Raw genomic sequence first — 25,875 nt, forward strand, 5'->3', positions numbered from 1 at the left:
CTTTAGTAGCAAACCCCTTTCAACTACTGTTTGCTAAGAGCGTCCCCTAAATGCTTTCTAAACTGGAGTGTGACAGGAGATGCATGCACTGAATTGTCAAGCATGTTCACACATGGCAGATTTCTGTTACAGTAATGTAAAGGAGGTTTCTAAAATACTTTTGGCAGCAAGCACATGGATTTCCACAAGAAATTTCTGCAACAAATCTGCCAGTGTGAATAACTCTTTGGCAGTTTTTGAAAAACTTTGTTTCTTTTTCCAGAGCGATATTTTTCAACAGCTTTTTTTTTTTTTTCACCCAACATTTCCTTGAGATAAACTCAGTACTGTTATAAAAAAAATTGTGGTTCCTTAAACCCCCAAGATAAAGTGAGATTTATACATGTTAGGTCACTAAAAGATTGTACCCTGTGGCCCTTTTGCGGAAAGTACAGGATAATGTGAGAATTGTGTGTTGGTCCTCTACAGCCATACCAGTAACCAAATGTAACGTCTCATGCTTCTGACTATCCTCCTCCTTCGAGGCTGGGATTACATTGTGATTTTGGCTGTTGCATATGCCGTATTGACAAAGATCGGTGTATGTTTTTACTATATTGTAGCATAATGCATGAATGAATTGGGATGCAATGACATCCTACAAGGTACTGCCACCACAAAAGGCAAGTTTTGGAAAATCCAACTTTTTGCAACTTCCTTGTTGTGGTCACAGTACTTTGCGAATTGCAATGCGACCCCATTCACTAGCATTACACTACAATGTAACAGCAACATACAGTGATGTTAAACCTGTGACGGGTGTCTTCATATGCGGTGTTCTTTTTTTTTATAAACGTAAAATGGAACTGCAAAAACATGGGCTGCTGATGAATAGTACAAAGATCCAAGAGACCGAGGAATATTCAATGTGGTTTACTGTCAAAGCGCTTCAAAGTCATCCGACGTCTTCATCAGGACAAACCACATAACGTATATGATGTGTAAGGTTTGTCCTGATGAAGAGGTCGGATGACTTTGAAACGCGTTGACAAATGAACGGCACTGAATATTCCTCGGTCTCTTGGATCTATCTACTAGTCATCAGCATTGCATTTTTCCCTTCTCCATTTTACGCCTATATCCCTCGTGATTTTGAAGCTGAGATTTCGTTCTTCTACAGTGGTTGTGTTCCACACAACCCCATTAGGTGAGCACCTATATGTAACCTTCATGTTCTCTCCAATCCCCAGATAAGACCCTATTGCGCTTTTCGTTGTAGCTCCAGCTTTTTTCTAGTTGTCTATTTTTTGGCATTGGCCATGGATCCTGTGTTACACAACTTCCGCACCAAACTAGATATACTGCTTTTAGCTGGAATGGGAAAGTTAGAAAATAACAAGGAAACCAGTCTTAGGTTTCTGTGAAGGAGCCTCTGCCTAACGGCCACATTCACATGTTCAGTATTTGGTCAGTATATTACATCAGTATTTGTAAGCCAAAACCAGGAGTGGATGAGAAATACAGAAGTGGTGACGTGTTTCTATTATTCTTTGTCCTCTGATTGTTCCTCATCTGGTTTTGGCTTACAAATACTGATGGAAAATACTGACCAAATACTGAAGGTGGCCTACATCATAACACTGGAAGAGCAGGAAGGATAAGATGGGCCTCATTCATTTTTTACACTGATCTGCTAAAATGAACGCTGATCTCTGATAGGAACATTTTAATAAAAATCTGTTGGGTTTTTCCCAGGTTTTTAACAGCATTAAAAACTAATTTTATTGAAAAGGTTGAAATCATGTAAAAGACATGGTGATAGGAGAAAATCACTCCTTAGAAGGGAGACGCTTTGGATATTGACGCTCGTTACCCTCAGCGTAGTTATATGAATCTGTTTTCTTTCTTATATACATAAGATTGACAGCAGGTTCCTTCTTGTATACGTTTTTAAATTTCTTTTCATTTATATATAGCGAGTTAGGGGGTGTTACACATCCTCCCCCTCCATTTTCTAATAGGAGGTGGGGGAGTTTGTTCAACAGACCATGCCATGATTAAGAGCACTAAGATGGTCGAAATGTGTAGAATCGCTGGATCTCAATGTCTGTATTACAAGTGTGTTTATAAGTTTAATGAAGAAAGGTTTTTTAACTATTTAATCTGGAGTGCCAGAGTATATAATTTTGCACTGGATTTTTGTTCCTGGACAAGCCGGCCCTGCTAACCCCGTGCACCATGTGAGGATTTTTCCTAATGAGTGAGTAGAGTAACTTGTTTTTGATCAGAAGGACAATATGGGCCGTATTCCTTTTTTTAGTTAAGTTCTCACAATGAGCATTTGGTGAGTTTTTGATGTTACAGATTTTCTGCAGTGTTTTTGCACCAATCAGCTAATTTAGGTTACTTGCATTATTTTTCATTGCATTTTTATAGCTGCATTTTTGTCTCTTTTTGGCATATCATGTTTTAAATAAAGCGGCTTTATTTTTTGATTCATCCTGTTATTTGGCTTTGGCAACATTTTATTGATAGAGTCATCTACCTGTGTGGATTGCATGGATTTTTAGAGCGTTTCAGTAGCAGTAATGCACTAAAAAAGTATGTGCAGTTTTTACCTGCGGATTTTCCGCATCTAATGCAAGTCTATAGGGAAAATATGCAAGAGAAATTGACATGTTGCATATTTCAAACAGACACCACAGGTCAATTTATGATGCATAAAAAAAGCACAGTGGCCATGAGATTCTATGAATCCCATCCACTTTGATGGAACTGTAAGGAGCTGCGGTTTAGGTTATAAGGCCACGGCCCCACTATCAGTATTTGGTCAGTATTTTTTCTCAGGAGTGGGAGCCAAAACCAGGAGTGGGTGATAAATGCAGAATTGGTGACTTGTTTCTATTATACCTTTTCTCTGATTGTTCCTCACCTGGTTTTGGCTCCGACTCCTGAGAAAAAATACTGACCGAATACTGACCAAATACTGATAGTGGGCCCGTGGCCTTACTTTGGTACCATTTGTGTCATAACACATTTTAGAGACTATTTGAGACCTGAAAAGATTTAAGGTCTCCATACACAGGAGACTATCGTCAGCCAAACCCTCCTTAATCGACAGGTTCGGTTGATAGTTTAATATGTATGGGGACCCCCAGACAGATCATGGGGAAGATAAGGATTTAGCATTTTCCAATTTCGGACTACCGATCCTTTTGTTCTCTAAGAGTTAAGCATCCGCCAGGGAAGTTTGGCAGCAGCTTTCTCATAGAGAACACAGAAGAACTCGGCAGAGTCAGGCGAGATAGGTGCTAGCCAAACCATTGTTCGGCCGGAAGCTAGATAAGGTGCATAGTGGATTTTAGTATTTCCAGAATAGTAAGGGATATCTGGAAGGGGCAAACACTTTTATCGGGCACTGTGGGCGCAGTAGGTCACATACAGCTAAGCGTCTGTTAGTTCATTGCTTGACTAAGTTTACATCCATGTTAATAGGTGCAATTTAGCAATCAGTACACAATCACCCAGGAAAGTGTGCTAATACAGATGATGTGTTTGTATGTATCTATGGTAGATTATCACCACAGCAGTGTACGTACACATGGATTCTGACACTATACTGTCACATCACAAGTGCTCATTCATTTTACAGCTTATCCACTGTCTATCAGAGCACCCAATGCTTGATAAGTGATTGTCCACGAAACACATCACAAGGCACTAATACAAATTGCACACTACTGTGCTAGAATTAGGAGTGCAAATTGCCTCTTCAGAGAGGAAGAGGACTTGAACTCTAGCGCCACCTACTGGAAGTAGCAATCCTAAAAGTCACTATCGACCCTTTAATGAGTCTTGCCACTTAACTTAAGATAAATGACAAACAGTCAGAGGCTTCTCATAGATCCAAATCAGATATCTTGATTGCATCGAAGAGGGGCAATCACCCCAAAACATGTTTCTGCAAATAGAATATCTGGTTTGGCTTCTTATCCTAAGTTATGTGACATTGATATTGACTTTTAGGACTGCTACTTCCAGCAGATGGCACTAGAGTTCAAGTCGTCTTCCTCCCAGAAGAGGCAATTTGCATTTTTAATTTCCAAGAGGAGCATTCCATGGCCTATAAGTCTCCTTACATTCCCCTTAGACTTGGAATTAGGAGTCACACAGATTTTAAGATTTTATCTGTACATGTCAGAACATTGGGCAGATCTCCTATGTTTCTTAAAGAGGTTGGCACAATAAAATTATTTATCTCCTATACATAGAGATGTACTCAGCGCCATATAATCCCCATACACAAGAATGGAGCAGTAGTGTGTGACCATCACGCTATTCAAACAGGGACACTGGACCGGAGCTGCCATAACAGGGAGATATCCCAATAGTGGTTCCAATGGAAAAATGAATTTCTGTCGGCCATCGCCTTTATATGATAATTTATGGTGGTTTCACACACATCTTTTGCTTAAATATTGAGATTTTGCGGCACTTTTTCTGGTATTTTTATAACAAAACTGCTGCCACCAGATGATGGCTATAAGTTAATAATAAAAATATAAAACGCACTACAAATAGTGTGGAATTTGTTGCATTTTGTCACACTTTTGATGCGTTTGTTGGGTCCCTCTTGCTAAAAATGAATGTTAAAACAGAAGAGATCCTCATAGATCTCACTTTATGGTTAAACCTAACGTCATGTCTCACAGGGTAAATCCGGACAGGAAGAGGGGCAAGACTAAAATGTCTTGTTAAACCAACAGCAATGTTTGTAGGTGGCCATGTTATGTCTCCTGGTATGGAGCTGCAGCTGTTGCTGGCTTTGCCAGGGAGAATTTAATGGGTCAAGAGCACAGACATAAGCAACCATCTTGACTAGTCTTTATTTCAAGCAACTGATCCAGAAATAAAGGTTTTAGAGATAAACCCATTCTTTACAGTACTGGTCATGTTTTTTCCCCTATCAGTTCTTGCCTCCAATTTACCTGAATTTCTACCTCACATCTTCTTCTGAACCATTTTTAAGGCTGAGCTTACCGAATTATTGGGTGCAGCATTAAGGATTCAGATACAAATATTGCGGCTTTAACCACCAGTATGTACCCTGCTATAGCGTCGAACACTTCCTAAAAAATTGTATCAATCCTATCAGATAATCATAGTGTATGATGGAGCTAACGCTTCCAGGATAGGAGTGCTTCTCAGTAAAACAGTGCAGAAAAGAAGGGGGTCTCTGAACTGGCTCCGCACAAAAAGAGGTGGGTCAAATACTGTAACATTGAAGGTTTTTTTTTTTTAGGAGCGGGGGGTTAAACTACTCCTACAAGCACAAATATGTTCAATGTGGTATTACTTGTTTTATCCCACAGAGCAATCAGAAGGCAGCAATGGGCTTTCCCTATATAACCAGCTTAAAAGGGTTGTCAGAGATTTTTATATTTATGGCCTACCCTCAGGGCTCGTATTTTCGGTCCTACTAATCATCGGATCGCAGTCGGACCAATGTTATTCTATATGGCCATGCACACATTCGATTGTTTTCTCGGACTGTCTGAGGGGAGAAAAAAAAAAAAAAAAAAAAAAAAAAATCGCACCATGCACGATTTGCATGCAATATTTGGATCGCACTCGGCCATGCAAGACAATGGGTCCGTCAAAAAAAAAAAAATCAGACAGCACTCAGATGACATCTGAGTGCGGTCCGATATTCACAGACTGACAGAATGGAGAAATGGAGAAGGTGGAGACCTTTTTTTTCATCTTATCACCACCGGATCACAAAGTTTGATCAGAGTGTGACTGGAATTATTGGCCAGTTTCTCTCGGATGGGAGAAAATATGGTGGTGTCACCATAGCCAAAGGATAGCTCATTAAAATCTAATGGGTGGGGGTGCTACTCCTGACACCCCAGCCGATCAGCTGTTCCTGACGGAGTTGTGTTGTGCAGCTCTGCAATGGAGCACATGCGGCCATTGTTGCACCTCCTCAGATCAGATTTTGAGGACCTATCCTAGAGTAGGCCATCAATATAAATGTCCCTAACAACCCCTTTAAGCTTGTAACATAGGGAAAGCCCTTAGCCGTCAGATATTGATGAGCTATCCTTAGGATAGGCTATTAATATAAAACCCTTGGACAATCCCTTTAAAGAAGATGTCAACATAAAACACAACAGTTCTGAATTAATGTCTATGAAAGATGTATTGTAGGGAGAAGAATATATGAAATGAATGCTAATTGCTTGAAACAGTGATATCTACCATAAAATGAGGACACCCTGAATTTACATTTATGGGCTTTTGCTACAATTTTGAAGATTTTAACAAAAAAAGAAATAAAAAATTAGTAAATCCCACTTCTCCTTTATATTTCACAGATCTCATGAATTGTGACACCTCTGGTGAAGGTCTGCATTCTGGCACTGATTTGTGTGATCACCGGTTTGTCAGCTCCTCCTGTTCTGGGTCATTTGGAAATAAAAGTCATTGCAACAATTTGCACCATGGATGGCTACAAAAGAGTTCATGTGGTTTTACAAACTGCCGGGGGCAATAAGCGCTCCAACAATTGGTAGCAGGGTTTTCTCACCTTATGTGAGGTTAGGAGATCCCAGCTGTTTGCCTTTCCTGAAGGTCAATATACAACCTGGAGACAATGTACAAGACTGGCTGAAGACTAATGTCAGGCTGCAATTGAAAGCATTGCAGTATAATTCAATTAACCTCTCCTCGAATATTCAGTACCTGAGATTGAATGTAAGACTCACTCAAAAGGTCAACTAGAAGCCATCACTGTAGACCTGAGAAGAGGTTGAACATCTATATACACACACATACATATACATATATATATATATACATATATATATATATATATATATATATATATATATATATATATATATATATATATATATATATATATATATAAAGCAGGCACTATTTATTGCACTTTTTATATTTATTTGACCAAAAAGTTTGTAAATTGAATAATTCTGAAATGTTTCTATATATACTCATGATGTACACTTAATTCACTGCTTGAGAAAGAATCGAAACGTCGAAACACCACATGGGCTAATAAAGTCCACTATGTTTTGGTAACTATCGGGTGCTGCCTGCTTTTTCTATTTTACTATATCTATGCAAAAACTGGATGTTTTGTATGGGAGGCCCTTCAACCGAAATTGGAATTTTTTAAGTGTGCTGTCCCATTTTTCAATTTTATATATATACACACACCAGCTATATACACTACTGTTCAAAAGTTTGGGGTCACCCAGACAATTTTGCGTTTTCCATGAAAACTCATACTTTTATTTATCAAATGAGTTGCAAAATGAATAGAAAATATGGTCAGATCACAGACATGGCACAAAACTAAAGTCATTTCAAATGGCAACTTTAGGGCTTTAAGAAACACTAAAAGAAATCAAGATAAAAAATGTGGTAATCAGTAATGGTAATTTTTTCAGACCAAGCAGAGGGAAAAAATTATGGAATCACTCAATTCTGAGGAAAAAATTATGTAATCATGAAAAACAAACACACAAAAGAACACTCCAATACATCACTAGTATTTTGTTGCACCACCTGTGGCTTTAATAACAGCTTGCAGTCTCTGAGGCATGGACTTAATGAGTGCCAAACAGTACTCTTCATCAATCTGGCTCCAACTTTCTCTGATTGCTGTTGCCAGATCAGCTTTGTAGGTTGGAGCCTTGTCATGGACCATTTTCTTCAACTTCCACCAAAGATTTTTAATTGGATTGAGATCCGGACTATTTGCAGGCCATGACATTGACCTTATGTGTCTTCTTTCAAGGAATGTTTTCACAGTTTTTGCTCTATGGCAGGATGCATTATCATCTTGAAAAATGGTGTCATCATCCCCAAACATCCTTTCAATTGATGGGATAAGAAAACTGTCCAAAATATCAATGTAAACCTGGGCATTTATTGAAGATGTAATGACAGCCATCTCCCCACTGCCTTTACCTGACATGCAGCCCCATATCATAAATGACTGTGGAAATTTGCATGTTCTCTTCATGCAGTCATCTTTATAAATCTCATTGGAACGGCACCAAACAAAAGTTCCAGCATCATCACCTTGCCCAATGCAGATTCGCGATTCATCACTGAATATGACTTTCATCCAGTCATCCACAGTCCACGATTGCTTTTCCTTAGCCCATTGTAACCTTGTTTTTTTCTGTTTAGGTGTTAATGATGGCTTTTGCTTAGCTTTTCTGTATGTAAATCCCATTTCCTTTAGGCGGTTTCTTACAGTTTGGTCACAGACATTGACTCCCATTCGTTCCTCATTTGTTTTGTTGTGCATTTCCTGTTTTGGAGACATATTGCTTTAAGTTTCCGGTTTTGACGCTTTGATGTCTTCCTTGGTCTACCAGTATGTTTGCCTTTAACAACCTTCCCATGTTGCTTGTATTTAGTCCAGATTTTAGACACAGCTGACTGTGAACAACCAACATCTTTTGCAACATTGCGTGATGATTTACCTTCTTTTAAAAGTTTGATAATCCTCTCCTTTGTTTCAATTGACATCTCTCGTGTTGGAGCCAGGATTCATGTCAGTCCACTTGGTGCAACAGCTCTCCAAGGTGTGATCACTCCTTTTTAGATGCAGACTAACGAGCAGATCTAATTTGATGCAGGTGTTAGTTTTGGAAATGAAAATTTACAGGGTGATTCCATAATTTTTTCCTCAGAATTGAGTGATTCCATAATTTTTTCCCTCTGCTTGGTCTGAAAAAAAATTACCGTTACTGAGTACATTTTTTATCTTGATTTCTTTTAGTGTTTCTTAAAGCCCTAAAGTTGTCATTTGAAATTACTTTAGTTTTGTGCCATGATTGTGATCTGCTTTTTTTTCAACAACATTAAACAACTGAATGAACATCCTCCGAGCCCGGTGATTCCATAATTTTAGCCAGGGGTTGTAATATAGGTCTCTTTTCATTTTTATCAGTGTGGCATTAAATTTTCTAGAGAAAAAAATCCTACCTATTAGGGGGGCAGAAAGACGGCTGTATTTCTCGTGCGAGGATCGTATCACAATCCTCGGACTGGCCCGGCACCTCTCTTGACCTGAGTGTGACAGATTGATGTATCTTCAGCTATCAGGCTCAGGTCACGAGAGGTGCCGACCAGTCCGAGGATTGCGATACAATCCTCGCACGAGAAATACAGCCGTCTTTCTGCCCCCTAATAGGTAGGAATTTTTTGTTCTCTGCATAAAAGAAAATCTAACGGTAAAAATGAAAACAGACCAATAGCGGACAGCACTCGCATGTTGCATGGATGGCATCCATGTGCTTTTTTTTTCACTGTTTTGAGTTTGTGATCAAAAATGGACATGTCTCAGTCCATAAATATGCAAAGAGATATGAACAGCCCCATATACTATAATGGGCACATGTTCCAAGTGTGAAAGAACAGGAATAAATGAGGCTTTGTCTATTCACAATCTATGTAAAGCAGGGGTTCTCAAATGCGGCCCGCGGAGGACTTTTATCCGGCCCGCCGGGCTATGGGCGGAGGAGAGGAGAGCGGTGTCAGCACCCGTCCTTCTCCGCCGCTTGCCCAGGGCCCCGGCAGGCAGATACTTACCTCTTCCCGTGCCTCCACAGATCCGCTGTCTTCCTGCTCTGCGCTTCCTGTGACGTCTCAGGTCAGAGGGCGCGGTGACGTCTTTTCACCGGGCCCTCCCGAGTGCCGTCACAGGCAGCGCAGAGTGGGACAGCGCCGCCGCGACGCTGGAGTCCAGACCTGAGTAGAGCAGCGGCAGCAAGTGAGAAGTGAGGTGAGTATTGGATTTATTTTTTTTTTTAATGTATGGAGGTATAGGTCATTATATGGGGGGGGGGTGACATCCTGCAAGGGGTATAATATGGGGGGGTGACATCCTGCATGGGGCATGATATGGGGGGTGACATCCTGCATGGGGCATTATATGGGGGGGTGACATGCTGCATGGGGCATTATAAAGACAGGGGAGTGATATCCTGCATGGGGCATTATATGGGGGGGGGAGTGACATGCTGCACGGGGCATTATATGGGGGGGTGACATGCTGCATGGGGCATTTTATGGGGGGGTGACATGCTGCATGGGGCATTATAAAGACAGGGGAGTGATATCTTGCATGGGGCATTATATGGGGGGGTGACATCCTGCATGGGGCATTATATGGGGGGGGGTGACATCCTGCATGGGGCATTATATGGGGGGGTGACATGCTGCATGGGGCATTATAAAGACAGGGGAGTGATATCCTGCATGGGGCATTATATGGGGGGGTGACATGCTGCATGGGGCATTATATGGGGGGGTGACATGCTGCATGGGGCATTATATGGGGGGGTGACATGCTGCATGGGGCATTATAAAGACAGGGGAGTGATATCCTGCATGGGGCATTATATGGGGTGACATCCTGCATGGGGCATTATATGGGGGGGTGACATCCTGCATGGGGCATTATATGGGGGGTGACATCCTGCATGGGGCATTATATGGGGGGAAAGTGACATCCTGCATGGGGCATTATATGGGGGGAAAGGGACATGCTGCATGGGGCATTATATGGGGGGGGTGACATGCTGCATGGGGCATAATATGGGGGGGTGACATGCTGCATGGGGCATTATATGGGGGGTGGCATCCAGCACGGGGCATTATAAGGGGGGGGGAACAGCCTGCATGGGGCATTATAAGGGGTGGAACAGCCTGCATATGACATTATAAGGGGAAAACAGCCTGCCTATTGGGAACATTTACCTGCCCATTGAGGACCTATGCTGCCTATTGGGGATATTTACCTGCATATTGGGGATATTTACCTGCCTATTGGGGACATTCACCTGCCCACTGAGGACCTATGCTGCCTATTGGGTACATTTACCTGCCTATTGAGGACCTATGCTGCCTATTGGGGACCTATGCTGCCTATTGGGGATATTTACCTGCCTATTGAGGACCTATGCTGCCTATTGGGGACATTTACCTGCCTATTGAGGACCTATGCTGCCTATTGGGTACAGTTACCTACCTATTGAAATACCAGTTGATTTAACTTTACTTGTTCTTCATTTTAAATATTGTATTTGTTCCTGTATTGTTTTTTTTTTACTACAAAATAAGATATGTGCAGTGTGCATAGGAATTTGTTCATAGTTTTTTTAAAAAACTATATTCCGGCCCTCCAATGGTCTGAGGGACCGTGAACTGGCCCCGTTTAAAAAGTTTGAGGACCCCTGATGTAAAGTTACAGAAGCTTGGTCAATGCACAATATAACAGGATAATTTCACTTTATCTGAGGATGATAGCACATTTGTAGTTTATGTGACATTTTCCGGACACAAATTAATATTTTAACACAAGTGATAAATGAGACATGCATGTCAGAACTGCCTTAAAAACGCCTAACTATAATACATGAAGTAGGTGTCTGATCTGACAGTACGGCTGTGATAAGGCCCAGTGTGGTAGCCCCCAACTTCTGAGCCAGACCAGACTGATGTGTATTAGGCACTAATTGGCACTTGGTTTGCAGCAAGCGTGTTGATTAGATTTCCATATGTAATGAGGTTACTACCATGAGCTTTTGATCAGTAGACATTTCCCCTGAATAAGTGTAACAACACTTGTACATTAACACCTAGTGCTGGGAACAGAGCTAAAATCCTTAATTTATGGTAAATTAATGGAAAACATATTGGATGTAGATTAGACTCCCCAGGTGAATGTTGTAAAGAAAGTGCTTGATTTGCACCTGTATAAAGCTGCAGGTGGATGGCTGAAGAAAGGCTTACTTTTTGTACTCCATTATTTCAAGCCTTTTTTTTATAAGCATTTAGTTTTTAGTGGCGTTTTTATCTTGTTATATTTTGTGCATGCATTTTTTTCTGATATTTTCCAAGAAAGAAAAACACCAGAAAAATGACATGTCCACAACAGGCTGAAGTTTGAGAAAAAATATCACTTACCCTAAGTCCATGTTCCCACAATAAAGCTTCTGACGCGGCAGAATTTCTGCACCTATTATTTCAATTAGGTTACTTGCAGTTTTTCATTGTGTTTTTGAGTGTTTTTTTAACATGCGTTTTTAATGCTGCGTTTTTTGTCTCTTGTCGGTGTGTCATGCTTTAAATTAAACTGCTTTGTTTTTGATACTTCCTGGTATTGCTCTTTATTGCTATACATAGGTGCGGATTACATACGTTTTCGATGCATTACCTTTGCAGAAACGCATGTGCGTTTTTTACCTCCAGATTTTCTGCATCTAATGCAAATCTATGGGGAAAATCTGCACAGACAACTTCGCAAACCCACAGGAGAAATCACCATGTTGCGGATTTGAAACATGCAGGTCCGTTTACGCTGAATAAATAAGAAGCACAGAGGGCACGAAAGATTTCTATAAATCCCATCTACTTTGCTGGAACTGTAAGACGCAGCAAAAATATGCAGTGTCAAAAAACGCAACAAAAGCTCATTGTGGGAACGTAGCCTAAGGTTAGTAGAAAACAAAGTGCAATCAATGTATCGTATCTGGAGCGTTTCATACTACAATATAGATGTTAATGTAAAATCTGGATGAAAAACAAGTATTAGTCAAGGAGACAGATGTCACCATGACTTAGGACTACTCCATTCTCAGCAAGGACCATATGGAGAACGTAATAAAAGATGACAAAACAGCCATTTTTGAAAAGCAGGCATCAGTGGCTGCCTACCCATCCCACTCTGCAGAAGCGAGCAAGAAGATTGAAAATGGGGCATGGATCCTAGGCAAATATTTTCTTATGGACTGTAAACCCCATCAATGATCTTTAGTTTATGTGGGGTCCAGCATTGTTTGGTTGGGTTTAGACAAGCGATTTTTCAGTGAGTGTGCTGTCCCTGTGCAGGCCGCTGCAAACATCGCACAAGGACTGAAAATACGCCTGTCTAAACCCAACCGCACAGTGCTGGACCCCACATAAACTCAAAATCATTGACAGGGTTTACAAATCAGGGAGAAAGTATTTACCTGGTGTCCATGTCCCATTACTTTAGCTTGCTTCTGCAGAGTGGAATGGGTAAGCAGCCACTGCAATGTTAGTCAATGAGTGCATTTAGAAAAATGTCAGCATGCACTATTCCTGTCCTTTTCACAGACTAGACGGTGATTGTTTTATAGTAGATAGCTCGTGCACCCAACAAGTGGGTGCTGCTGCACACAGATCCAGAATGGTGCCATCATTTAAATGTTTGTTTGGACCATTTTTCTTCGGGAGACCCCTTGGACACCTTAAGTTAAGAGACCAGAGAGTCAACTTAAAAGGAATCTGTCACCAGGTTTTTGTACACTGTATGTGGGCAGAAAGCTGCCAATCAGAGGTGTAGGTGGGGTTATATGGAGCTCAACATTCAGAGCACTGCAGGAAATAAAACAATGTTTTTATCAAAATGACAGCGGGCAGCTCAGTAAGTGAAACATGGCTGGAATCAGGGCTCTGCTTCATCATGATGCTCTGTGATGGTGTAGTAACTTGGTGACAGATTCCCTTTAAAGAAAAGTAAAAAAAAAATTAAATTGCTGTTGTGTTGTAGAGTAATGTGTTGTGCAATTTTCAGCAATCCACAATGTAGCTGAGAACATATATAAGCATCTCAAACAGCCAGCTGCATCACAATTAGTTACTGGCTTGTGAAGCTTAGGCCACATGGCCAACCAGTGGCTGCACCAGGAGAGCACCTGCTGGCTTTAATAACCAGACACCACTTAGTGGGAATTTGCCAGTAGGATCAACCTTCCCAAGCCGTCTATATGGGCAGGTAGGTCATAGTAAACGGAATAAAATGATACATTGATAGCTGCAATCCATTGTCTTATTCCAGAGAAATCCATGTTTTTCTTCTACGTAAATAAACTGTTCAGGACTATGGGCCGGACACTGACCTGCATGAGAATCTGCCTCTAGAGCTTGTTTTAACCCCTTTCCGACCTGGTCAGTAATAGTACGCACCAGGTCGGAAAGGCCGGTTCAGCGGGGGCTCCGGCGCTGAGCCCGCACTGAACCGAGCACATGTCAGCTGATTATTACAGCTGACATGTGCCCGCAACAGCTGCGGGTGGAATCCCGATCCACCCGCGGCTGTTAACCAGCTGTTAATCTCTGACAGCGGCATTTAACTCGCGCTTCCGGGAAGTGCGTCCTAAGCCCCGCCCATTAGTGACCCCGTCATGTGATAGTGGGTCACCAATGGGTGGGCATGGCAACCCAGGGTCTGCAGCAGACGACTGTGATTGTCATGTCTCAATTGCTATGAGGGCCACCTAGTGGTCAGTGCTCATAGCAAGTGAGCATTTCTGCTGCATACAAGCGATCTGATCATCGCCTGTATGCAGTAGAAGCAATCAGACAACTGCTGCTTCTAGTCTCCTGTGGAGACTATTGAAGCAAGCAGAAAGTGTAAAAAAAAAGTTTTTAAAAATATTTAAAAAAATAAAAAAAAGATAAAAGTTTAAATCACCCCCCTTTCACCCCATTCAAAATAAAAAAAAAAAAAAAAAAAAACACATACACATATTTGGTATCGCCGTGTTCAGAATCGCCCGATCTATCAATATAAAGGAAGAGTTAATCCGATCGGTAAACGGCGTAACGAGAAAAAAATTCTAAACGCCAGAATTACTTTTTTTTGGTCGCTGCAACATTGCAATAAAATGCAATAATGGGCGATCAAAACATCGGATCTACCCCAAAATGGTATCAATAAAAACGACAGCCCGGCGCGCAAAAAATAAGCCCTCACCCAGCCCCAGATCCCGAAAAATGGAGACGCTACAGGTCTCGGAAAATGGCGTCATTTTTTGCAAACTTTGGATTTTTTTTTCACCACTTAAATAAAAAAGAACCTATACATGTTTGGTGTCTATGAACTCGTAATGACCTGGAGAATAATGATGCCAGGTCAGTTTTAGCAATCAGTGAACATGGTAAAAAAAAGGACCCAAAAAACAACTGTGGAATTGCATTTTTTTTTGCAATTTTACCGCACTTGGAATTTTTTTTCCCGTTTTCCAGCACACGATATGGTAAAACCAGTGATGGCGTTTAAAAGTACAACTCGTCCTGCAAAAAATAACATCACATGTCCATATTGACCGAAAATTAAAAAAGTTCTGGCTCTGGGAAGAAGGGGGAGCAAAAAATGAAAACACAAAAACAGAAAGACCCAAGGTCGTTAAGGGGTTAAACAGAAGTAGGCGTTACCAGTGTGATGTGTAATGGTTACCAGTATGATGTGTAATGGTTACCAGTGTGATGTGTAATGGTTACCAGTGTGATGGTAGCTCTCTGCTCTCCTGATCTCACTGCAGAGCTGTGTGTGATTATACCTGACACATCTGCAGGCTCCTCTCAGCTTCCATCTCACAGGCAGACAGGGCAGCCATATTGTTACAGTACAGCAGAGCTGTGAGAGCTGCAGCTACTAACGTGTTTATGAGACAAAGTTCAGTTCTCCTGTTTTGTATTAGTTAGGCTATGTGCCCACGATGCAGAAATGCTCCGGATTTTTCTTGAGCGTTTCTGCATCTCCCTGGCAGAAAAAACGCATGCGGATTGTACATGCGTTTTTCCCGCCAGGTAGAAGCGTAATTGAAGCGTTTTGCACATGCGATTTCGCATGCGGGTTGTCAAGTGCTTTCCAAGCGATTTTAGCATCACTTGGAAAGTGCTTGACAACTTGGTCACACTATATAAATCCATGCAACCGGCATGGATTTATATAGTGTGACCTTAAAAGAATGGTAAAAAATAAAAAATAAAGATTATACTTACCTTCTGATGGCCCCCGGTCTCCTTATCCGATGTGTCCAGTCTCCCCGGTGTCTCGCAGTTGTTTAAAAGGACCTGCCATGATGTCATTTAGTCATGTGACGGGTCACGCGACTGCCAACGTCAGCGGTCGCGTGACCCGTCACATGACTAAATGAAGTCATGGCAGGTTCTTTTAGACCATCGCGAGCTGCCGGGAAGCCAGGACGGATCGCTGAGGAGACCGGGGGCCATCAGAAGGTAATCATAATCTTTATTTTTTATTTTAATTCTTTTTTTTTTTTTTTACAGGTATATGGTACCTGGGTCTGGAGGAGAGTCTCCTCTTCTCCAAACCCGGGTACCATCCGCACATTGAATCACTTAATATCCGCATGTGCACATGTAGTGATGCCGATATTATGCGATTCAATGCAAGTCAATGGTGGCGAAAATGATGCGATTACGCAAAATAATTGGTAGTGCTGCGGATTTTTCCACAATGATAATCCGCAGCGGAAATTTCCCCAGCATGTGCACAGCACATGCGGATTATCATTGGGGAACATGGCAGGCCTTCTACCAAGCGTTTTTTAAGCGTTTCTGCAGCAGAATTGCCGAGGAAAAGCTTAAAAAAACGCATCGTGGGCACACAGCCTTACGTCTCACACTGGTAACGTCCCCTTTCATTTATAATAACCTCTAGAGGCAGATTCTCATGCAGATCAGTGTCCGGCCCATAGTCCTGAACAGCTCATTTACATGGAAGAAAAACATGGATTTCTCTGGAATAAGAAATCGGAGATATTAAGGAGTCATTTTATTCAGCTTCTTCTGACCCACATGTCTGTATAGACGGTTTAGCAGGGTAGATCCTTCTGACAGATCCCCTTTAACAATTTTTAGTACGTGATGGTTTAAAAACTGTAACGAGAAAAAACAGGCGCTCCTATGTGTGAGCCCGCTCAGATGACATGCTGGAGCAAACTGATGGAAAGGCTCACCTGGACTCCTTGCACAATCACAGGCAAAACTCTGGGAATGGCAGACTGCAGCACTCGTCATCAACCCCCGCTGAGGATGAAGGCACAAATCCAAAGGAAAAATAAAAAAATGACGATCTTTTTAAAAATGACGTTTTTCAAAAATTATCTGGAGACAGCGCATTTAGATCGTTATTTTTTTCTTTTTCCTTTGGGTTTAAAAACTGGAACGTTTGAGGCAGAACTATTAGCAAATGATAACACATTATTCCAGATTTAACTAAGTGGCGCTACAGTCATCAAGACATGACGTTATTTGCTTTTTCAGCATTAACCCCAGTAGGGTTCATTCAGGCATCCGTGCAAATCGGTCTGAGCACAGACCGCCAATGCACAGACTGGCAGTGGGTCTCCTGACCAGAGCGTGATGGCTTCATGTATTTCTATGAGGCTGTCACACTCAGGTCGGGAAATCTGCAGCCAGTCCGTGTATTGCGATCAGAGATCGGACCCAGACCCATGGATATGGCTGCATGAGCCCTTACCGGTAACCAAATGAGAAAATGAAGATGCATTACCAATCCTGACAATCCAAGGCTGTCACAAACACTCAGTCTATCATGGCTATCTTATTCAACAGAAAGGTCATAGCAAATATGCCAAAAGTCCCCATTTGGCCAGTATATTGTATTTTGTTTAACTGTGCAACCAAACTTTTTTTTTAACATTTCCACCAATGGACAACGTGTGTCACAGTAATTCTAGAATTGCATTCATGGACACACTGTGGAAATTTTGCTGATGTACAATACGCTTCCAATGAAAGGCTTGAACGTTCTGCACCTCTTTAGTAGTCCTATTCCGGCTCTGCAGTGTACATGTATATATATACATGTACTGGTGCATCTCACTTAATTAGAAAATCATCAAAAAGTTAATTTCTTTCAGTTCTTCAATACAAAAAGTGAAACATATATTATATAGAGTCATTACAGAGTGATCTATTTCAAGTGCTTATTTCTGTTAATATTGATGATTATGGCTTACGGCCAATGAAAACACTTTTTGTATTGAAGAACTGAAATAAATTAACTTTTTGATGATATTCTAATTTAGTGAGATACACATGTATGTATACATATATAATTATACAGAAGGTTACTAATAATTCCCTATTGAATAAACTTGGCAGAACTGTAAAGTAAACTTTGACTGTCCATCTTGGAAATGTAAGAATTATTTATAGTGTGTTATGTGATCTTACCGGGGATTCTACCTTAGGTTCCCTTTCAGGTGCAAAATTTCATGCCCGCTATCTTATTACAAAGACTTGTGTAATACAGCCCCATGACCCCCGAGTACCGAAAAGCTGAACGTGAGCTAATAAATAATAGAATCTGTTTATAAAGGATTACCCCCAGGATCGTCACTGTACTGGAAGATCAGGCTGCTCTAAGGAAATACTTCCAATATAGAACGCAGAGAAGATGTCACGTTGCCACCGGAAAATGCTGCTATAAACAGGCGTACAGCTGGGATTACTCCGAGTCACATATCACAGTGTCAGCATAGACGCAGACTACAGCAGCTATAAATCCTTTGCTAGGCAGGGTTATATGCTCATCCCAATGCATCCAATCATTATGATGAATGCCACAAATTAGATGTCGGCATGGGGAGATGCTACGTTAGGAGGTAAAAAATTCTTCTCTGGTCTTAGCCTGACATTTGGCGGCCACTCGTTCCTATACTAATGATAGAAAAAGACACTCCGGACCAGGTTCACACCAGCTTATCGGAGTTTCATCCAGAAAACTCAGATGATTTTTTTTTCTCATTTGTCATTTGTGTGTAATTCAATTTGATACAGCAGCAGTTATTAAGAACATACAAGTCTAAATACAGTTTCCTATGTTAAAGAATTGCAATGTATCCCTAAAAATCTGATGCATTAAAGAGGCGCCAAACGGAATCTGATTTTTTTTTTACTTGAATGGACGAGTCTCATCCTATTTCCGGAGAAAAGAATCAAGCACGCTGCGATTTTTTTTTCACAGTGAAAATAATTGCTCATCTGCACTGCCCCATTGAATAACATTTGTCCGTGTTCTGTCCATTTTTTTCACCGAAATGCGCTTGTGTGAACCTACCCAAATATTGATAACAACAACGTTTCACAGACACTTATCAGATGCTTTGTGTAGTCTTCCGAAAATGAAGCTAATTCATCACGTAAAACATTTTGAACTGCCTTAAAAGTAGAAAATAAAATCTGGTGCCTCCTATGGCCTCTGTGTTCTACTGTCTACTACTGGTTGCAAAATGAGTTAACTGAGCATTCATCAGCGAGCTCGCAATGACAGTCTGACAGGGAGTTTGTAACTATTTGGTGTCTTTTTCTGAACTCCTCTCAGCTCATTTTATTCAACTGAAATTGCAAAAATTATTTTTAGCCCCAAATACATGCATTTACGTAGAAAATAAAAAAAGTTGTCCACAAAGGTGGACAACCCCTTTAAAAACCTTTTCTTTGTCCCATTCCAAGAGCAATACTTTAGTCAATTTTCCATCAACATAGTTGTGTGAGATCTTGTATTTTTTTAATATGATTTGTATTTTTCAATGGCAGCTTTTTTTCGGGCACATATAACTAATTCACTAACTTTTATTGACTCTTTTTGGGGTACAGTGGGCGAAATAACAGCAATTCTGGCATTGTATGTTGCATTATACATTTTGCAGAGGTCACCATGCAGAATTTACTACTTGTTATCTTTATTCTGCAAGTATCTGCACAATATAAATACTTAAAATATATATATCATTACGTTGGTAAAAAATACCTCTAAAGTTTCACTTTTCTGTCGACGGAGCATGTAAGTGCTTATTTTTTGCAGGACCAGCTTTTACGTGAGCCTTTTTAGGGTTCATAGGTTTTTTTTTTTGTCATTTTTTAGAGAGTTTTTTGAAAGGTGGACAAAAAAAACACCAGTTTGGGTATTGTTTTTTTTAATCTTTTTTTGTCTGGCTTTACAGTGCTAATTAGATATGTAAATTGAACAGTTGAGTTGTTTCAAAAGCCAAAAGCAGTCAAGCCAATGATGCGCAGATTTTTTTTAATAGTACTGTGCAAAAGTTTTAGGCAGGTGTGGAAAATACTGCAAAGTAAAAAAGCCTTCAACAATAGCACTGGTAGTAGTTTATCTTTTATCAGATAACAAAATACAAGGTGAGTGAACAAAAGTGAAATCTAAATCAGATCAATAGTTGGTGCCATTTGCCTTTAAAACAGAATGAGTTCTTCTCGCTACATTTGCACATCAGAAATTTTGTAGGGTTATAATAAGGCGTATTATATTATTTAGATTAAAAGAAAACTAATACAAAAAAACCATTATGTTAGAAAATATACAGATTGTCTCTCCCCAGCGTCAGGCTGCTACAGAAAGCCAGAAATTACTAATTATGATTAACAAATTATACCAAAGAGGTAATAATGATCGGCATTTTCATATGTAGGTTGAAAAACAGTCAACAGAAACAGAAAATGCTGTGTAGAAGGCTTAAAGCTGGGTGAGACACAGACAAGCTCTGCAATAGAGGTGAGGTTGTGGAAAACAGTTCCAAGTTACACGTCTTGCACCATGGCAAAACTGAGCAGCACAGCAACAAGATACAAGGTAATCATTGTGACGCTGAGTCACTACTCACAAGCCGTGACACAGGGTAGTCAGGAGGTCCAAGGTCAGATACCAGGAGGGCTCATACTAAAGAGGAGCAATGCAGAGTTGTGGACAAGTAACAGTCCGGGGTCAAATGCCAGGAGGGTACGTCAAGATAAGGGGAAAAGACAAATGGACAGTCAGAGGCAAAGTCCGGGGTCAGGTACCTGAGGTCAGAGAGCTAAAGGGAAAACACACACCAATAGTCACGACAAATCCTATGTCAGGCAACAAGATCAAGGAATCAGAGCAAAGTACACACCTCACAGAGCAAAGCTACAGCTGACAATGGTCTGCTCAGAGCTAACCAGCTAAATGGCTAGCAAATATTCATGAACGGGAGACACATGGAGGATCGCACGCAGGCTAGGCCTGATTGAGAGGCAGGGCTGTTAATCAAAATGCTGACAACCCAGTACGCCCCATCTTCAGATTGGATGACCAGGCTGTCACTCACAATACTGACATCCAGCACACTCCAGATCCTATAGGTCGGCTGAGCTGTCACTCACAGCGTCCTTATGCTGCAATGAAGTTGTAGATTTTGTCAAGGTTGATTGTGTCAATGCTGAGAAATCCTGGCAGATACTTATCGATCATGCAATACCATAAGCATATTATTGGCTCCAAATTTATTCTGCAGCAGGACAACAATCCCAGCCAATGTCATTAATCCCTTTTTTTCCTTTTCATTTTTACCTCCCCTTCTTCCAAGAGCCATAACTTTTTTTTATTTTTGCGTCCCCATAGCCATATGAAGGCTTGTTTTTTTGCTGGACGAGTTGTACTTTTTAAAGACATCATTCATTTTATCATGCGATAAAAATTTCAAATGTGTTGAAATTGCACAAAAAAAGTGTATTTCCACAATTGTGTTTTTTTGCTTTTTTTGTTTACTGTGTTCACTATATGGTAAAACTGACCTGGCAATATGCAGAAACCAAGCATGTATAGTTTTTTAAGTGGTGAAAAAAAATTCAGAAATTTGTAAGAAAAAAAAGTTTTCGCTAGCTTCCGAGACCCGTAACATTTTCATTTTTCGGGATCTGGGGCTGTGTGAGGGCTTATTTTTTGCGCCCTGAGCTGACGATTTTATTGATGTCATTTTGGGGTATATAAAATGTTTTGATCACCTCGTCTTGCATTATATTCCAATGTTGCGGTGGCCAATAATTTTAGCGTTTTGATTTTTTTCTGGTTACGCTGTTCAGCAATTGAATTATTTATTTTATATTTTGATAGATTGGACTTTTATGAACGCAGAGTTACCAAAAATATTATTCTTTTTACTTGTCTTGTTACTTGTTTTATTTTTAATGGGGCAAAAGGGGGGTGATTTTAACTTTTTTTTTTCCATATTTCTGAATTTTTTTCCCCTCACTTTTAACTGTATTTTTTAGTCAGCACTGCTCTGTATAGCTAGAATCACTATCTCCTATGAACGCCGATCACGAGCTGGCTTTTATAGGAGGATCGTAATGACTGGCACGCGGGTCACCAGCAGACTCCCGGCTCTCATGACTGTTAGAACCCTCTGGTTTGTTTTTTTCCATCTTGTGTTTTGCGGTCACGTGACCATCTGCCTTTATATTCCAGCTCCGCCTTTTTGGCTGTGCAGGACTTCAGTGTTGTTTGACTGTTTTGCTAGCCAGGTGCTTCTGTGCCTATGTCTGTCAGTTCGCTTGGTCCTTCTGAGAGCTCTAGTACCTTTTTGTCAGTTTATCTTTTGTGTTCTGCAACAACCTTCTCTGTTCAGGAGGTGTCCCATTTTTGTTCCAGTCCTTAGTTCTTTTAGGGACCCCTTCCCTTTATTCTATAGGTCTTCGTTCAGACTAGCCTAGGACTAAGACGGGTCTGTTCGCTAGGAACAGGCTGCCCGCTACATCGTAGGGATTCAGCTTAGTCTTACTGTAGGGAAAGCTTTCCCTTTCTTTCCTTAGTACTTGTTTGCAGATCATAACAATGACAACCCATCAGCGCCCCGCGATCAAGTCTCGGGAGAGTCGTTAAGAGCGTGGAATGATGCTCCCCCCCTGGAGGGGCATATGTTAAATACAGCTGTCAGAGATTGACAGTGAGAAATAACAGGTTAACAGCTGTAGGTGGAGCTCCGATCCACCTGTGGCTGTTAAAGGCAAATGATGACTAATTTAATCAGCCATCATGTGTGGGGAACGATACCGGCTCATCACGAACACAACTTTGGATGTACAAGCATGACAAAGGTTGTGAAGGAGTTTAGAACAATGAGTTCTGGAAGTGATAATATGGCCCCACAGAGCCCTGAGCTCAACATCGAGTCTGTCTAGGATTACATGAAGAGACAGAAGGATTTGTGCAAGTCTACATCCATAGAAATCTGTGGTTAGTTCTCCAAGATTTTAAGAACAACCTCCCTGCCGAGTTTCTGCCAAAGAATTGATGCTTTGATTCTATTTTGAAGACAAAGGGCGGTCATGCCAAATATTGATCTGATTTGGATTTCTCTTTTGTTCACTCGCTTTGCATTTTGTTAATTGATAAAAAAAGAACCATTAAAGGGAACCTGTCACCAGAGATAACGCTATTAACCTGCAGATATGTGGTCATTATGCAGGTTAACAGCATTATTATGCTGCCCGGTGCCTTCACACTGCCGAATGCAGTGGGGAGAAAATGAACTTTAATAGCGTTATTTCTATTTTTGAGAGCATTCTTACTTTAGCTTACTTAAAGCTTTTTTTACATGTGAAACCAGTTTTCTTTACCTTGATGTTTTTCATACATTTTTAAAAATGTTATTTATTTTTTCATTGTATTATAGTCTTAATAAGGGACTTGAAATTCAGTGAGATTGATCACTCATTCAATACACTGCAGTGTATTATGCCTGTGATCAAAACACTGTAAGACCCCGTGCACATGTTCAGTATTTGGTCAGTATTTCACGGCAGGGTCTATTAGGAGCAGCAAGATGACAGCCAGGGGGCAATTATTAAGTAACAGGCTGACATACCTGCGATTGTGAGATAGTGGGTGGGGTGATGGAGTGAGCGCTCTCCATCTATATAATTATCTGGATGCTGTGGTTGTTATTGACTGTGGCATGTAGTAAGTTAAAATACAAGATCGGCACTTGCACCAATCCACGGCAATGAGGTAGGGACAAAGTAATCCAACTAAGCTCCTGCAGCTAATCTCGGGGGGCACTTAAAGCACTCGCAACATCAGCCCGATGGAAAGGTACATTGCAGAGCGGGAACTGGTACGTAGCTGTGACCTACATTTTCATTAAGTTTGTTTTTTAAAGTGTTAATTCCAGGAAGAATTAGGTAGATGTGTTTAGAGCAGCATAGGTACTTTACGCCAGCCTTCATAAGAAGCACGCTGGTTTAAAATGCACCTAAATCTTAATTACCTTGGGCATGACTCTCACAGTGCGCGCACCAGTAGCTCTTTGCTGTAATAATTTATGGCACTTTCTAGCATACATAATAGTAAATCTGTTGGTCTGCGCCCTACCTTCTCCCCTTCTGTAAAACAGTTGCTTTTTAAGAGGAGCCCCTTTAATCCGCTGTGTTCAGCTCTGGCAACAGCCAAATGGAAATTGTGACCAAAGCCGACCATCACAGGGCCGTACATTGTAAAGTGGCCGTTCTCAGGTACTGCACATCGGCCCCTATTGAAGAGAATAGAAGCTGAGCTGCTGCAGCACCTGGAGGCGGCCACTGGACGGTGATGGGACCTGCGCTGATTGGCTCCGCTTCCACAGATGATTGGTGGCAGCGCCAAGTGTCAGACCCACTGATCTCATGTTGTATTGTAAGGCTAAATTATGTATTAAGCTATTATATTGTGTCTCCATGCGGCGTCTCACCGGAGAATAGCATCACATTGACGATTTGTTATCACAGTCACCATATGAAAAGCCCTCCAGTTGCCTCTGTATGAAATCAGGGGTATACGGAGGTAGAGCGGAGCCCACAGAGCTCACATTATACCAGCAGGAACTAGAAGTGCTCCGTCCTCAACCCTCTGGGCAGATCATCGGCGTTTCCTGGTTTTGGGCTACTTTCACCAGAATTTGTAGCATTTCTTCCTTTTGTACATTAAAGTCTACACTGAAATATGAAATAGGATATATACACAACTAGGGATATCGCTAATTATTCTCCGTACAGGATTCTCTAGAAGTAATAAAAAATATAACAAAAAATGCCAGCAAAAATCATTGTAAAAAAGGCCATGAAGAAAGCTTGATACTGCTGGTGTCATTTATGGGTGTATATATATATATATATATATATATATATATATATATATATATATATAATCTGGTTCCCCCAGTGACAGGTGCAGCAGGGGGCAGTATATAGCGGCATGGTGCTGCTGTGCTGTATACAGCAGTGATGCCTCCTCTCTATTATACACAGTCTGCAGCAGTGTGTGACACAGGGCTGGCAGATGAGAGGGTATGTACACAGCCTGGCACATCTGTGCCACATGATGTCATGAGGCAGCCACATCTGCTGCAGTGACAGGTGCAGCAGGGGGCAGTATATAGTGGCATGGTGCTGTGCTGTATACAGCAGTGATGCCCCCTGTAGCTGTGTGTCAGGCTGTGGCACAGAGCAGTGGCAGAGCCCAGTGGGCAGGCTATACAAGCTGGCACCTCCCCGACACATACATGCACACCCGGGTATCCTCCTCTTACCGTCTCCTTGGCAGCACTGACAGGCACCAGGATGCCGGCCCCTCTCAGACCCCGCATTGCTTCCCCCGACCTCAGACCCATGTCGCGATACAGCCGCTCTCTCCAGCTGTGAACGCCGCCGTCACGATAGATGGCATAGCAAGCCAAAGCCAGTCCTGCCCCGGCTGCCCCTGACACCAGCAACAGCGCGGAGGGGCTGGAGGAAGAGCCCGGGCTGTGCACGGACATGAGCCGTGTGTGTGCTGGGGGGCATAGCTGGTGCTGGGCACGGAGGGCACGGAGGAGCCTGCGAAGAGCAGCCATCTGCGGGAGTGACAGCGGGGGAGGGGGCGAGAGCGGGGCAAGCCTCGCGAGAGGAGCTGTCACCCGTGTAACTGCGCGAGTGGAACACAGCCAAAGCCTCCTCTGCTCTATATACATCATATATACTGACTATATACATATATACACTATCCATAGCCTCCTCTGCTCTATACATTATGTATACTGACTATATACATATATACACTATCCATAGCCTCCTCTGCTCTATATACATCATATATACTGACTATATACATATATACACTATCCATAGCCTCCTCTGCTCTATACATTATGTATACTGACTATATACATATATACACTATCCATAGCCTCCTCTGCTCTATACATTATGTAT

General features: G+C 41.4%; 1 protein-coding gene across 5 annotated transcripts in view; it reads right to left on the minus strand.

Moving 5' to 3' along the window:
- MICU3 (mitochondrial calcium uptake family member 3) overlaps positions 1 to 25,568 on the minus strand; it is a 161,974-nt gene extending 136,406 nt beyond the window's left edge. For 4 of the 5 annotated variants that reach the window (XM_073645418.1, XM_073645415.1, XM_073645417.1 and 1 more), the window contains exon 1: positions 25,215 to 25,568. In XM_073645418.1, the coding sequence (XP_073501519.1) occupies positions 25,215 to 25,517 (303 nt within the window). In that variant the 5' untranslated portion in view covers positions 25,518 to 25,568. The remainder of the gene's footprint in view (positions 1 to 25,214) is intronic. The other variant, XM_073645416.1, reaches the window with a different exon arrangement.
- Positions 25,569 to 25,875: the final 307 nt, after the last annotated feature.

Source organism: Phyllobates terribilis, unplaced genomic scaffold (genome assembly GCF_046119375.1).
Source record: "Phyllobates terribilis strain yellow unplaced genomic scaffold, ASM4611937v1 Scaffold_1__5_contigs__length_1240528914, whole genome shotgun sequence".
Taxonomy (NCBI): Eukaryota; Metazoa; Chordata; class Amphibia; order Anura; family Dendrobatidae; genus Phyllobates; species Phyllobates terribilis.